This window comes from Chionomys nivalis, chromosome 9, assembly GCF_950005125.1.
Source record: "Chionomys nivalis chromosome 9, mChiNiv1.1, whole genome shotgun sequence".
Classification (NCBI taxonomy): domain Eukaryota; kingdom Metazoa; phylum Chordata; class Mammalia; order Rodentia; family Cricetidae; genus Chionomys; species Chionomys nivalis.
The window spans coordinates 22,508,921-22,522,531 of record NC_080094.1 but is presented as its reverse complement, the minus strand read 5'-3'; the positions used below and the strand labels follow the sequence as shown (position 1 = coordinate 22,522,531).

The 13,611-nt window shown below is 44.5% G+C and overlaps 1 protein-coding gene across 2 annotated transcripts in view; it reads right to left on the bottom strand.

Moving 5' to 3' along the window:
* Positions 1-12,903, bottom strand: part of Gss (glutathione synthetase) — a 33,936-nt gene extending 21,033 nt beyond the window's left edge. Inside the window, exons 1-2 of one of the 2 annotated variants that reach the window (XM_057780346.1) lie at positions 12,829-12,903; positions 4,924-5,058 (exon numbers count right to left, since the gene is read on the bottom strand). In XM_057780346.1, coding sequence (XP_057636329.1) covers positions 4,924-5,052 — 129 coding nt within the window. In that variant the 5' untranslated portion in view covers positions 5,053-5,058; positions 12,829-12,903. Of the gene's footprint in view, positions 1-4,923; positions 5,059-12,828 lie in introns of those variants that run through there. The other variant, XM_057780347.1, reaches the window with a different exon arrangement.
* Between the last annotated feature and the right edge of the window lie 708 nt (positions 12,904-13,611).

Genomic DNA, 13,611 nt, shown 5'->3' with positions numbered 1-13,611 from the left:
TCTGACTTCACCCACTGAAAAGCCCTGCCTAGAATACTTTTGGCCTCTCCCTACTTTTGGGCCCCATCTTTCTTTTACACCCTAATTTAACTAACCTTCCCCATTTTGCCTCTAATCAAAATGAGTCACTACTGCTACCAGGCACCCCAAGAGCATGGCCTCAGGAGCTAAACTCTAAGGGATCGGATTCTGGCTCTGCCAGTCTTCCCACCAATGACCTCAGTCAAGTTACTTAACTTCTCTGAGCTGTGATTTCTTCATCTCTGCTGTGGCGAAGGTTAAATGAGTCAGCAGTTCCCGTGTTGGGAATAATGCCTGACGAGCAGCGAGAGTCAATAAGTGACAGTTAATGTCACACTGCACACTGCCTGCACCTCCTCTGGGGACAGTCCTTAAGTTTATACTCTGGCACATTCTCCACCTAAGTCCCGGCTGACTCACCTAGTCTTCCATGTCAGGGCTGTGCTAGCATGGAGCAGGGTATGTATTAGAGCAGAGTCACACACATGCGTGTGTACATACACACACGCTATGTATTAGAGCAGAGTCACACACATGCGTGTGTACATACACACACGGTATGTATTAGAGCAGAGTCACACATGTGTGTGTACATACACACACGGGGGGGTGTTTTCTTCTCTTTTTAAAAAAATATTATTTTATTTTAAGGGATTTATTTGTATTTCATGTGCATTGGTGTTTTGCCTGCATGTATGTCTGTGTGAGCGTGTCCAATCCCCTGGAACTGGAGTTACAAACACTTGTGAGCTACCATGTGGGCACTGGGAATTGAGTCCGGGTCAGTGCTCTTAGCTGCTGAATTATCTCTCCACTTCATCTTCCTCTTGATTAGGACTCTCACTGAGGAGGGCAGGGAGATGGCTTAGAGGATAAACACAAAACAAACAAACAACAACACAACTAGATTTGGTACTGTACATATGTAACCCTAGCACTCCTAGACGAGAAGGCAGGCAGAGACAGGAGAACTGCTTGGGAGCTCCCAGGCCAGCCAGCTTGGGATGTGCAGTGCAGTAGCAGAAAGGTGGAAAGAACTGTCCTCTCGCCCACACATGCATACTATGGGACGTGGGTGCCTGCATTCACACACATACTTACATACATACTTACATACACAAACACATACGCACATACAAATAATAACAAATTTTTAAATAAAGAGAGCAAACTCCCTGAGTCAGGGCAGGTGGTACACATCTAAAATCTCAGGACTTAGAGGCTGAGGCAGGAGAATTGCGTAAGTTCCAGGCCTGTCTCAAACTATCTCCATTTCCCCAAAGAAAGAAATCTCATTGAGGACTGTGCCTTTTGTAGGCCCCATTGAACCCCAGAAAAACTTAATATTAAACTTTCACATGATTCCCATTTATTAAAGGAAGAAATAAAAACTTGAACAAGAAAACATTCCATCTTGGATTCTGACAATTCATAAACTGAAGTTCCTAGACCAAGCAATACTATTTCCAAAACCAGAGGCCGACCTTCCATGGTATCAGCCAGAACTCAGAAATGGCCATTCTCATGTACCTGAGCCTCAAACAGGTACTTCCTGAGTGTGGACAATCCACCAGGCCCAGATCTGAGCCACACAGAGACAGCAGCAACAACAACAAAAGAATGTGGTTAGGTTAAAGAAAACAATGCTGGCACCTCTTCAGTAACCAGCATGTGGTGTTAACGCAAATGGCAAAGAGAAAGAGAAGAAGAAAGGAGGGAGGGAAAGAGGGGGGAAGGAAGGAGGAAGGAAGGAGGAGGGAGGGAGGAGAGAGGGAGGGAGAGGGAAGCAGGCAGGGAAAGAGAAAAGGAAAGAAGAAAAGAAGCAAAACACAAAAGGGCTGATCTAGTGCATGCCTTTGCAGACAAAGAGGGAGGGGCTGGGTGTGGTGGTATCGTAAGCACAGCCACTCAGGAGGCCGAGGCAGGAGAATAGAGGGTTTGAGGCTGGCATAGTGAGACCTCATCTCAAAACAAACAAAAATTCGGAGAGAAAATAAACATCTAGTTATTTACTTGCTATTCGGGAACACCCTGAAAGGATAAGTAAGACCCTAAGCATAGCTGCCTTCAGGAGAGGGAGGTGGGTAGACAGGGGCCATGGAGGAGAGGGTTAACCGACTCTTGCAACCTTTGAATTTGGACACAGGAAAATGTTTTCTGAATGTATTATCTAGTTGCAAAATAAACAGATATTTTTGCTTTTTAAAAATTATTTCTTATATTTTATGTGCACTGGTGTCTTTGCCTGCATGTGTGTCTATGTGAAGGTGTTGCAACTGTAAGAGTTCCAATTACAGACCATGGTGAGCTGCATGTGGGCGCTGGGAACTGAACCCAGGTCCTCTGGAAGAGCAGCCAGTGCTGAGCCATCTCTCCAGCCCCAGTTTGTTTTGTTTTAAGGACAGTGGTTTTTGCTTGGTTGCTGTTGTTGTTTTGAGATACTATCTCAGTATGTGGTCAAACTGGTCTCAAAGGCCTGCTTTCAAGTGATCCTCCTGCCTCCGAAGCGTGACTGAGTCCAGTTAAAGTGTTTATGTCTGTATACAGCAATTCCACATTTACATTGCAGTCCTGGAGAAACACAGACAGCTGCCCAAGCATGCATGATTGATTCCTTGTTGTGCTATCTGCAGACATAAAGTTCCCTAAATAACCATTGGTACCAGAAAGTTAAACTGTAATTCCTCCGTGCTGGAACACTACAGCAGAATGAAATTGTCCCTGAGTAGTTATGCATAAGCTAAAATGTGTCAGTGTGCAGCCAGAAATTGTCCCTTAGGACAAGCAGTGAAAGTCGGTTTCGGTAAAAGCTGGGTGATGGGAACACGAGCGGAACTGTGTGGAGTTCTGCTCGGCACCGAAAGTATCAGCAGTTTATGGCTGTAGGGCTAACTGCAGGTGTCAGAAAAGTGTGATAATGAGGACAGACTCAAATCAACATATCAGAGCTTCAAACACTGGGAAAGTATAGTTAATGAGAAGCACATTTGGCTAATATATAAATGAACTGATAATCTGATTAACTCCTTTTGACCATATAACATTCTTATAATTACAAGACACTTGTCTACCTTCATACTTATGGTAACAAGTGTAATACCAGATGATATGTGTGGGCAATGGTAGGTATCTCTAACAAAGCATTTCTTAAAAATGATACACTAAGCTGGGTGGTAATGGTGCACACCTTTAATCTCAGCACTCAGGGGGCAGAGGCAGGCGAATCTCTGAGTTTGAAGCCAGCCTGGTCTACAGAGCAAGTTCCAGGACAGCCTTGGATATACAGAAAAAACCTTATCTCAAACAAACAAAAAAATAAATACACTAAATTTCTTTTAAAGTTAAATATTTGTGGAGTGAAGGCTGAAAGCTAGAGCCACCCTTGAATTTAAACAAAATTTTGCCTTTGACTGTCTTCATCAGTTTATTTAATAATCTATTTTAATTTACAAAACATTTATAAAATATGCTAGAACCAGTGGTGGTGGTGCATGCCTTTAACCCCAGCACTTGGGAGGCAGAGGCAGGTAGATCTCTTGAGTTTGAGATCAGCCTGGTCTACAGAGGGAGTTCCAGGACAGCCAGGACTACACAGGGAAGTCTCAAAAAAGCCAAAACCAAAAATTGCTGCCTGACAAATTAGTGTACCAATGAGTGTTTACTCTGCAAAACAGGTATGTTCAAATAATATTGCGTGTTGCCACATGTTTACACAAATGTGACATAATTATGACTTTAGGAAACAGTATTCTTAAGAGCAAATAGAATAAGCAACTAAGTGAGTACTTTTTTTTTTTGGTTTTTCGAGACAAGGTTTCTCTTTGTAACAGACCTGGCTGCCTGGACCTCGCTTTGTAGATCAGGATGGCCTCAAACTCACAGAGATCCACCTGTGTCTGCCTCCCAAGTGCTGAGATTAAAGGTGTGCAATACCACCATTCAACTTTGGCATTTACTTTTAAACATTTAATTTGTTATAACCCTTGGAAATAAAAATAAACTGATGGGGGCTGGAGAGATGGCTCAGTGGTTAAGAGCATTGCCTGCTCTTCCAAAGGTCCTAAGTTCAATTCCCAGCAACCACATGGTGGCTCACAACCATCTATAAAGAGATCTGGTGCCCTCTTCTGGCCTTCAGGCATACACACAGACAGAATATTGTATACATAATAAATAAATAAAAAAAAAAAAAAAAAAAAAAAAAAATAAACTGATGATTGTTTTATCAAAAAATGAAGCTATCCCTCACAGAAGGCTAATTCCTTAGAAAGAATTGAAACAGACTGCTAAACAAACATTAAAAAAATCATAGAATAATATATATGATTCAACTTGGATTTTGATTTATACATACATGTATATTTTATATTTTAAATTACATACATGTTAACATATACATGCACATGTATATATTAAAATATACGTGTGTGTGTGTGTGTGTGTGTATGTAGGGAGAAGCAGGAGGACTTTCATGAGTTCAAGGCCCTCTAGGTCTACTCAGTGAGGTTTAGGCCCTTTAGGGCTCTATGCTGAGACTCTGTTTCAAAAACAACAACCAAAAAAAGCAATTGCAGAAAAGACATGTGATTGGGGGTACTTGATATATAATAGGTCCCCTGACAAAATGCTTCTGGGGAATTACCTCCTAACAGTCCTACATGGTCAATTATGTGGTCATTTTGTGTCCACTTATTGGAAGAAAGTACATCTTACAGAAATTAAGAAGCTGCCTTCAAATCCCAGATTTAAGTTTGATTGCTCCAGCCTGCTGCTTTTTACTTTATATACTTTTAGAAATCATTTTAGTTATTGAATAAAATAAAGGAAAGAGACATAGTCTTTGACCCAACGGGGCTGCCCCATCCCGAGAGGGTGGGCTCAGAGCAGCATGATGAAGCTTACGTCCGAGGAGCTGGGATTCTGCGCAGTCCTCAGCAGCACGCCCTCAGCCAAGGCCCGGTCTATGGCCTGCCGCGCCAACTCTTCAAGCTGCTTCTCATCCTGCAAGATGCTCCCCCAGCTGGTGGCCATCCCAACCTGTGAAGACAAGAGGGCGTGGTGACAGAAGGCCGAGGGCATGGCAGCCACTGAAGTGTGGCAACATCCAGGACTGTGGGACTTGAGCAGTCCCCACAGAGGGGCAACCGTGGTGGGGAGAAAACTCCCACTTCCTCCACGTGCACAAAACAAGTTGACACACGGCTTCCATGGCTGCTCGTTCTCTCTTTGGATTCCCAATACATCAGGGTCACTCTCACAGTGAGGAAGCAAAGGCTCAGAGAAGTAAAATGACTTGCTCAAGACAATGGCAGGTCTAGCGGGTGTTTAAGCCTCTGGACTTCTCGTCAAAAACTCTTGAGGTGATATTTTGTTTATAATCTAACAAACTAAGGTTGCCTGAAGATCAGAGTGCAGAGCTAAGTCACTAGTCACAGAGGTCAGGCAGTAAGGGCACACACCTTTAAACCCAACATTTGGGGAGACAGAGGCAGGTGGATCTCTTTGAGTTCAAGGCCACCTGGGCTACAGAAGATTAAATCTGTCTAAAACAGAAACAGCTCACATCAAAGGTGATCCCAGCACTTGGGATCACATGTCTTTAATCCCGGCACTAGGGAGGTAGACGGGAAGAGATATAGCTGGGCAGAGAGTGATATATAAGGCTGGAGGAGACAGAAGCGCAAATGCAGTCTGAGCATGCAGTCTGAGGATTGGTAGAGACAAAATCACCCCTTTAGTCTGAGGATTCGGTAGAGGTAAAAGGTCCCCTTAGTGACTGGCTGCACTACTTCTGTCAACACCGCTCAGTACCCCTATCTGGGAAAGTGACGGATTGGGTCTGCTAGGCTTGCACAAGCAGGAGAGCATGGCAGATTCCCACTGCCATACACAAAGACATTTGCAGGCCATGCAGTGCACTGCATGGCAGATTTAGCTTTTACTCAGATAAAAAGGGTTTATATGCTGCACGGTGCTACCCAGAGTTGAGGTGGTGAGGACGGCTCCCTCCTGGTGGTCCCCGAGCTGGCAGTGAATTGTCTCTGCCATGTAAAAAGGCTGAGAGAGGCAGAACCAGCATCCAGGGCTGCTGTGACCACACTGCTTACCATTTTGAAATGTGTTTTGTTAGAAAAGGATTTCAGATACACAATAGGACAGATTAAGACATAAAAGACCTCTAAATGAGTCAGTGTGCTTAAAAGATGTAGGTAGGCTTGGGAGAGAAGAAAAAAATATAGTTATAAAAGAAGTAAATCGTTTTTTAAAAACAAAAAATGAAGTCTTTAAAGAGACAGAGTACAGACAGTTATAGATTAAAGAAGTAAAGAAAAATAAGCCATGTAAAGATAGAAAATACACAGAGAGTCTGGGATTATGCATATTATTGTGTTTAATTTGAATTTTTTGACTACTGAAAGACATTTGATTCTGATTTGATTCTGGAGACTGCAAAACTACACTAATATATATATTAATTAATATAACACTAATATAATACACACACACACACACACACACATATATATATATATTAAAGTACCTTGACTTCAAAATTTGGGTCTAAGGATATACTGCTTTGGAAAAGAGGTTCTGCTTTTGTTTTCACAGAAGATGCGAACTTTTGGATTCCTTCCAGACTAATGTAGTTTGATGGACCAAGACCCCCTGTAAGGTATCTGTAAAACCCCAAAAATATATCGCCCAACAAAAAACAAAAGCAAGCAGTTTGGAGAGAACTGTGCCCAAATTCTCAATAATTATTTATAAATGTTTGTTTACATTTAAAAAGGAATATGCTATAGAGATTTGCACTGGTATGGATCTTGGTTTATTGATACAAATTAAGGCCAATTTTGTTATATGTATATTTCTGCTCTTAAGGTATTGATTGTGTTTGTGCAGCTCATTTAAAAAATGTAATGTATAATTAAGAAATATATGTTAATAGATAATCATCTATAATAGCCATGCTTGCAGTCATGCTAGTTAGGTTTTCTAGATGTACAGAAATATATTTCAGATGGATACTTATTCTTCAAACCTTTCAAAGACTAACAGAATATGACACTTAAAATGTTTTAGGAACTTAGGACTTTTCACGACAGTGAGACACATCTGCTCCTGGCAGCACCAATCTACTTCAAGAGAATGATGGGCATCGAAGAGGCTCCTTATTTGAGCAAGAAACTGCTCTTGGCTGGGCTGCTTGATGTTATGCTGTATGAACTGGACATGCAGAACCCACAGAGAAATGATGGATAAACTTGCCTAAAAGTGAGACAGTCCTTTAGGGTTCCTGCTTCAAGAGAGAACGATCAGATATTTTCCAGAACACAGAAGAAAGCAACTGATGAACTTTGCCAGTACAAGGCATAAGAGGTCTTCAAATTTCCTGCCTCATGGAAAAGTCTGTCAGATACTATGGGCTTGTAGGCTGAAGATGGATTCCCCAACATTACAAAAGAACTTTGGGTGACTATCCAGGCAGCAAGATGTCTCTGCCAATTCTAGAGTTTTGAATATTGCCTACAATGCACTTCCTGTTAACTTAGGTAATATATCTTTCTGGGGTCTTTGATGGAGTTGAAGAATAGATAATTATAATTACAGTTTTCCTTAAAAGATAAAGTAGATATAAAATAGATATAAATATTATAACCATAATTCTTGCTTGATAACTGTCTGTTGAATATTCTAGGCCTGTAAGGTGAAGACAGATGCCTCAACCTTGCAGAGGAACTTTGGCTGACAGTCCAAGCAGCCAGTTGTTTCTGTCATTTCTCACATTTTTTGGAAGTCGCTTGCTCACACTTCCTGCTTACTCAATTAATATCATTTCCTTCTTGGGTCTCTGAGGGAGTTGAAAACTAGATAGCTATAGTTTTTCTTGTTCACCAGACTCAAAAGAAACTCACTAAAGGGGTGTAAAGTGTCTAAGGGACTCACCACAGAGGTGTAAAGTGTCTAAGGGACTCACTACAGAGGTGTAAAGTGTCTACGGGACTCACCACAGAGGTGTAAAGTGTCTAAGGGACTCACTACAGAGGTGTAAAGTGTCTACGGGACTCACTACAGAGGTGTAAAGGGTGTAAGATTGAAGACATCAGAAGGTAGTTTTAGATGGTGCAGGTTATGACAGAAATTGAACTAGGTGCAAGACTTGGGACTCATCAAAATAGGATAGATAAGGTGTGTTTTCTCTGAGTTTGTCAAATGCAAGTGATCTAAACATTATTGACTAATTTATTGCCTATATATTGATATATATTGTATATAATTGTTGTACTTATTGTATATAGTCTTTCTAATATTAGTTATAGCCTTCTTTTTTTATTTTAGACCAAAAAGGAGAAACGTAGTGATATTTTGTTTGTGATCTAACAAATAAAGCTTGCCAGAAGATCAGAGTACAGAGCTAGCCACTAGTTAGCCAGAGACCAGGTAGTGGTGGCACACACCTTTATTACCAGCACTCAGGAGACAGAGGCAGGCGGGTCTCTGTGAGTTCAAGGCCACCCTGGGCTATACAAATTAAATCTGTCTAAAAGAGAAACAGAGCTCACACAAAGGTGATTCCAGCACTTGGGATCACACGCCTTCAATCCCAGCACTAAGGAGGTGGAGAAAGGAGTGATATGGCTGGGCAGAGAGAGGAATATAAGGTGAGAGGAGACAGGAACTCAAATGCAGTCTGAGGATTCAGTAGAGGTAAAAGGTCTCTTTAGTGACTGGCTGCACTGCTTCTCTGATCTCTCAGCTTTCCCCAATGTCTGACTCCAGGTTTTTATTTTTAAGACCAATTAGAATTCGCGCTACAAAACTCCTCAATGGAGAAAGAGGCAACAGTGCCACCGATATGTGACTGGACCTAATAACTCCCCTCCCAGAACTACAGATTCCCTACCTGTGAACAAGTGGGAAGGGATAAGCGAGTGGTTTCCAAGCCTGGCTCAACATTCTGGGTTGCTTGGGAAAAATACATACTACTGAGCCCCACCCCAGAGATTATGATTGAAGGGGCTCAGCCGGAGGAAGGAATTGAAATTGCATTTTAAAATGCTTTCCTAAAATGGAAACTATTGTAGTAAATTGTTAACTTCCCCTCTTTAATTGTTTTATTACATTTATTTCTTAGTGTGTGTGCTGCCATGGAATGCTTGGTAGAGGTCAGACAACAATCTGCAAGTCAGTTCCTGCCTCCCATTATGTGGGTCTCAGGGCCAAACTGAGGTCATTAGCCTTGGGGGCAAAGACCTTCCCCTAATGAGTCATCTCTTTCGGTGCTATTGCAGGGGAGGTCAAGAGTTGTGGAATATTCCTTTACACTGTGAAGATGTGCCACTGTGATTGGTGTAATAAAGAGCTGACCGGCCAATAGCTAGGCAGGAAGTGGTTAGGTGGGACTTGGGACAGAGCAGTCTGGGGAAGGAGAAAAGAAGGGTCACCAGCCAGCTGGGAAGAAACAAGATGGGAAGTACAGAGTAAAGGTAACCAAACCATGTAAAAGAATGTAGATTTAAAAATATGGATTAATTTAAGCTAATTTCAAGACAGGGTTTCTCCTTAGCTTTGGAGCCTGTCCTGGAACTCGCCCTCTGTAGACCAGGTTGGCCTCAAACTCACAGAGATCCTCCTGCCTCTGCCTCCCAAGGGCTAGGATTAAAGACATGTGCCACCACCACCCAGCCTACAGAAAATATTTTTAAGAAATCACATTATCATCAATCCCAGCGCTCAGGAGGCAGAGGCAGGCAGATCTCTCTGAGTTCAAGGCCAGCCTGGTCTACAGAGTAAATTCCAGGACAGTCAGGGCTATTACACAGAGAAACCCTGTCTCAAAAAATAAAAACAAAAAAAAAAAGAAAGAAGTCACATTGTCAGGGTGCAAATACCTGACACCCAGCAGCCCAGCCCAAAGTGAAGGAGAAGTCCTCTGCCCGGCTGCCAGAGGTGCTGAGAGGGGCACTAACTCATATTGGGCTACTCATTCATTTTGCAGCAGATTCAGAATTCAGAGGATCTGGATAAAAATATGGAGACATCTGGTCACTCTTTCTGTTCTACCCTGCTGTCATTTAAGTCTAAGAAACAAACATGGCTGCCCACGTCAGTGGTTGTCAGGAAGAGAATTAAACAACAACAGACCTCCATCATTTCAGCCTGTCTCCTCACGGATGAGCTGGTTCTAGACAATCCATCCGAGTCTGCTGGCCTCAGCATAAAGCTTTGCCAGAACCAGCATGTGACCTCAAGATGGCTCAAACAACCGCCCTGCTGGGTGAGAATGGGAGACAGCAGTCATTGAGAACAGACAGCAGCAGACAGACCTGGGTAAGGACACCGCAGGTTGAATGAGAAATGAGTGAAGTTTCTCAGCATGGTCAGGGCTTCAGTAGTCAGTTCTCTGCTCCTATAGAGAAAGGCCTGAATCTGAAGAACTTTATAAAGAGGTTTATTACTTAGCATGGTGGTACATTGTCTATGATCCTAGCAGAAGCGGGGCCATTTCTGAAAGTTCAAAGCTAGCCGGAGCTACATGTTGAGTACCAGGACAGCTAGGACTAAGGTACTGTCTCAAAAAAAAAAATCTTTTTTTCTTCCTTTCTTTTTGTGTTTATTATTATTATTATTATTTAGACGTGGTTTCTCTGTGTAGCCTTGGCTGTCCTGGAACTCTACAAACTGGTTAGGATCTTGCTATGTCACTCAGGTTGGCCTCCAACTCAGCAATTCTCTCCTCTCTCAAGCAAGAGCATCGCGGGCAGGAGCCGCCACGCCCAGCTGAACAATTAACTAATTAAGCTCTCCATTTTGAACCTGCAGGGCATGGCTTTGGCGAGGACTCCCTGGCTGGCAGCCTTTCTATGTGAGCAGGAAGGACCCAAGTGTACAACTCCGTCTCACTTATAACAGCTCACTCCTGTCTCAGTGCCTTCCAAGGGCAGCTTCTTAACGATCTAGGGACATCCCACCAGGCCTCACCTCTTAAAGGTCCTACCACCTCCCAAAGTCACCACACTGGGGACCAAGCCCAACTCATGAACCCTAGCAGAGAGCTATGCATAGGAACTTGTCCCAGCTCTAACCACTTCATAAGCAGTGGGAGACTTGTTAGCGGTCAGATAGCAATTTGTTAACCGGGTCTATGGCTCCAACATTAGAGCAGCCGGACCGCCACTACTCCCATCTACACACTCGGAATTCCAGTAGCTGTCCGTTGCAGGGCTTTGCTTAGCTGACAACACTGCTAATGCCAGGCCCTTGGCTAGGTGCTGGGGACACAAAGAAAGATAACACATTGAAAATAATTACTATGGATAGGTGCGGTGGCACATGCCTGGAATCCCAGCACTCAGGAGATAAAGGCAGGAGAACTGTGAGTTTGAGGCTAGCCTTGGCTACACAACAAGACCCTGTACCAGTAATAATAACAGTAACAGGGTTGATGCAATGGCTCACAAGCGTGAGAACTTAATACCCAGTACCCACATAAATGCTGGGCAGGTGGGGGTGGTCTATAATCCCAGAACTTGAAGGGCAGAGACAGAGATAAGCGGGGAGTGATCAAGGAAGACATCTGATGCTCAGGTTCCACATGTACATGTACATACAGACACACCCTCACACACACACACACACACACACAAGCTCCAAAATAAGGTGTAGCACAACGGAGGAAACTAGAACGTTGACACCGGGCATCCATGTATACCCAAGCACACAAACACTATAGTAATAATAACAATAATTAGAAAACTGCTAGCTGGGCCTCTTGTTCTTCTTTCTATAGCTTTAACCGTTCTGTGACTTGTCTGGCTGGCGACACTTCAGTTTGTATGTTCACAGTAAGTATTTTCCTGATTTGCAAACAGAACATTCAGCTGCTCCCTGGGACGCGCCTCCTCTGGCGACTCTCACCCTGGCACCCAAGCTTCCCAGGCACGTTTCTCTTACATGTCATCTCTTCCAGGCCTGTGGATTCTGCTGACTAGATGCAGCGCCTGAATTCCTCTGTGTCTGCCTCTACTGATCTAGCGGAGCACTGGCCAACCCCCTCCTCTTCCCTAAGCGCTAAGTGGATTCGGACTAGGAAAGGCATCTTAAGGGACTGAGACACACCAGCCTCTCTCCCACTTCCAGGTCTTGGCTGATGCTGGTGTCCCAGTGACTTAAAGGCTCTCCCGCAAAGCTACATTCCCCAGCCGCTGTGTTCATTCTGGAACACTCCCCCCAACTCGGGATTTAGTTTGGGAAGCCATCCCTGGACTTCGTACCTCTACCATAAATACTGCGTTTGCCTTGATACTCTCTGTTAGTACCAGATCATAGTAGTCAATGAAAGTTAAATAAGTAGTGATGAATGAATCACCAAAACTTTAAAACGCCCACATAGAAATCCGGCCGGACTTTAATCCCATGGGCGAGGCCAGTGAGGGTTCAGGGCCTCAAGCTACGACAGGGTCGCCGGCCCAGGCTTGTCCCCCATGACGGGCCCCGTTCACTCTCCGTCCCTGCACAAAGTTTGGTGGTGGCTTTTAAAATATTTTTCCTAGAACTCTGGCTCTAGCCTCGTTGACCGCGTCCGAGCTGGAAGCAGGCGAGCTAGAAATCTAGGTTCGGCACGCGCCAGCCCAACCCCCTCACTGGACACAAGTTTCCCCGGTGCCGGCCGCCGTCCCAGCCGCCGCGTCTGCCCGCTCGCCCGCCCGCCCGCCGCGTTCCAATCACTCTCAGACCCCTCCCTCACAGCTCTCCTCCCAAGGAAACTTGACCCTCGCCAGCCGCCGTCGCCGAGCCCCGACCTACTCGTTTGTTGTCCAACAGCTCGCCAAGCACAAACTCCGCACGCCGTTACCCAGGCTCAGGGGGCGGGGCCTCGGCACGACCCAGTGCGCCTGCGCAGACCGCCCCGCTGGGCTTAAAGAGGAGGGTGGGGAAGGAGCCCCGCGGCGGATAAGCTGGACGGCGGCCGGGAAGGGGCACTCCGTGAGAAGCGACCTGAGCTTAGGGATACATCGGTATCCTGGCTTTGGGAAGCAGGGAAGGGGTGTGACATGGGCAGGACGCTGCCCGTAGGCTTAGATCCCAGAGTCAGAGCCAGTGACATGTTGAGAGATGGGGACACTCCGTGTAGAATAGGGCGTTGGCTCTCCTGAGAGCCGAACTGGGCCTTCTGCAAGAGCAACAAGTACCCTTAACCGCCCTCTCCTCAAGCCCCGTGGAACTGTTTTTAAATATGCAACTTCATGATTTTCTTAACCCCAACACAGACCCCTCACCCTCTGGCAACCCACAGCAATTTCACTTTCTTAATCCTAGATTGTGAGAGGTTTGTTCAAAATCTGAGAACCTGATTTTTTTAAAAAAATTACTTAAATGACGTGTGCCTGACCAAACCCTAGGGAATTAATTACGACTAAGATACCAGACTCCTAATTGGTTTGGTGTAAATAAAAAGTGAGCCCTAGAGTGTGGGGCAGGCTGTTCAGAGTCCTTGGGACTGGGGATTTAGCGGAGAAAAGAGACAGTTTACTATGTTAGGTTTGGGCAGATGCGGCCATATTTTAGGTGGGAGACGCTGAGACTGAG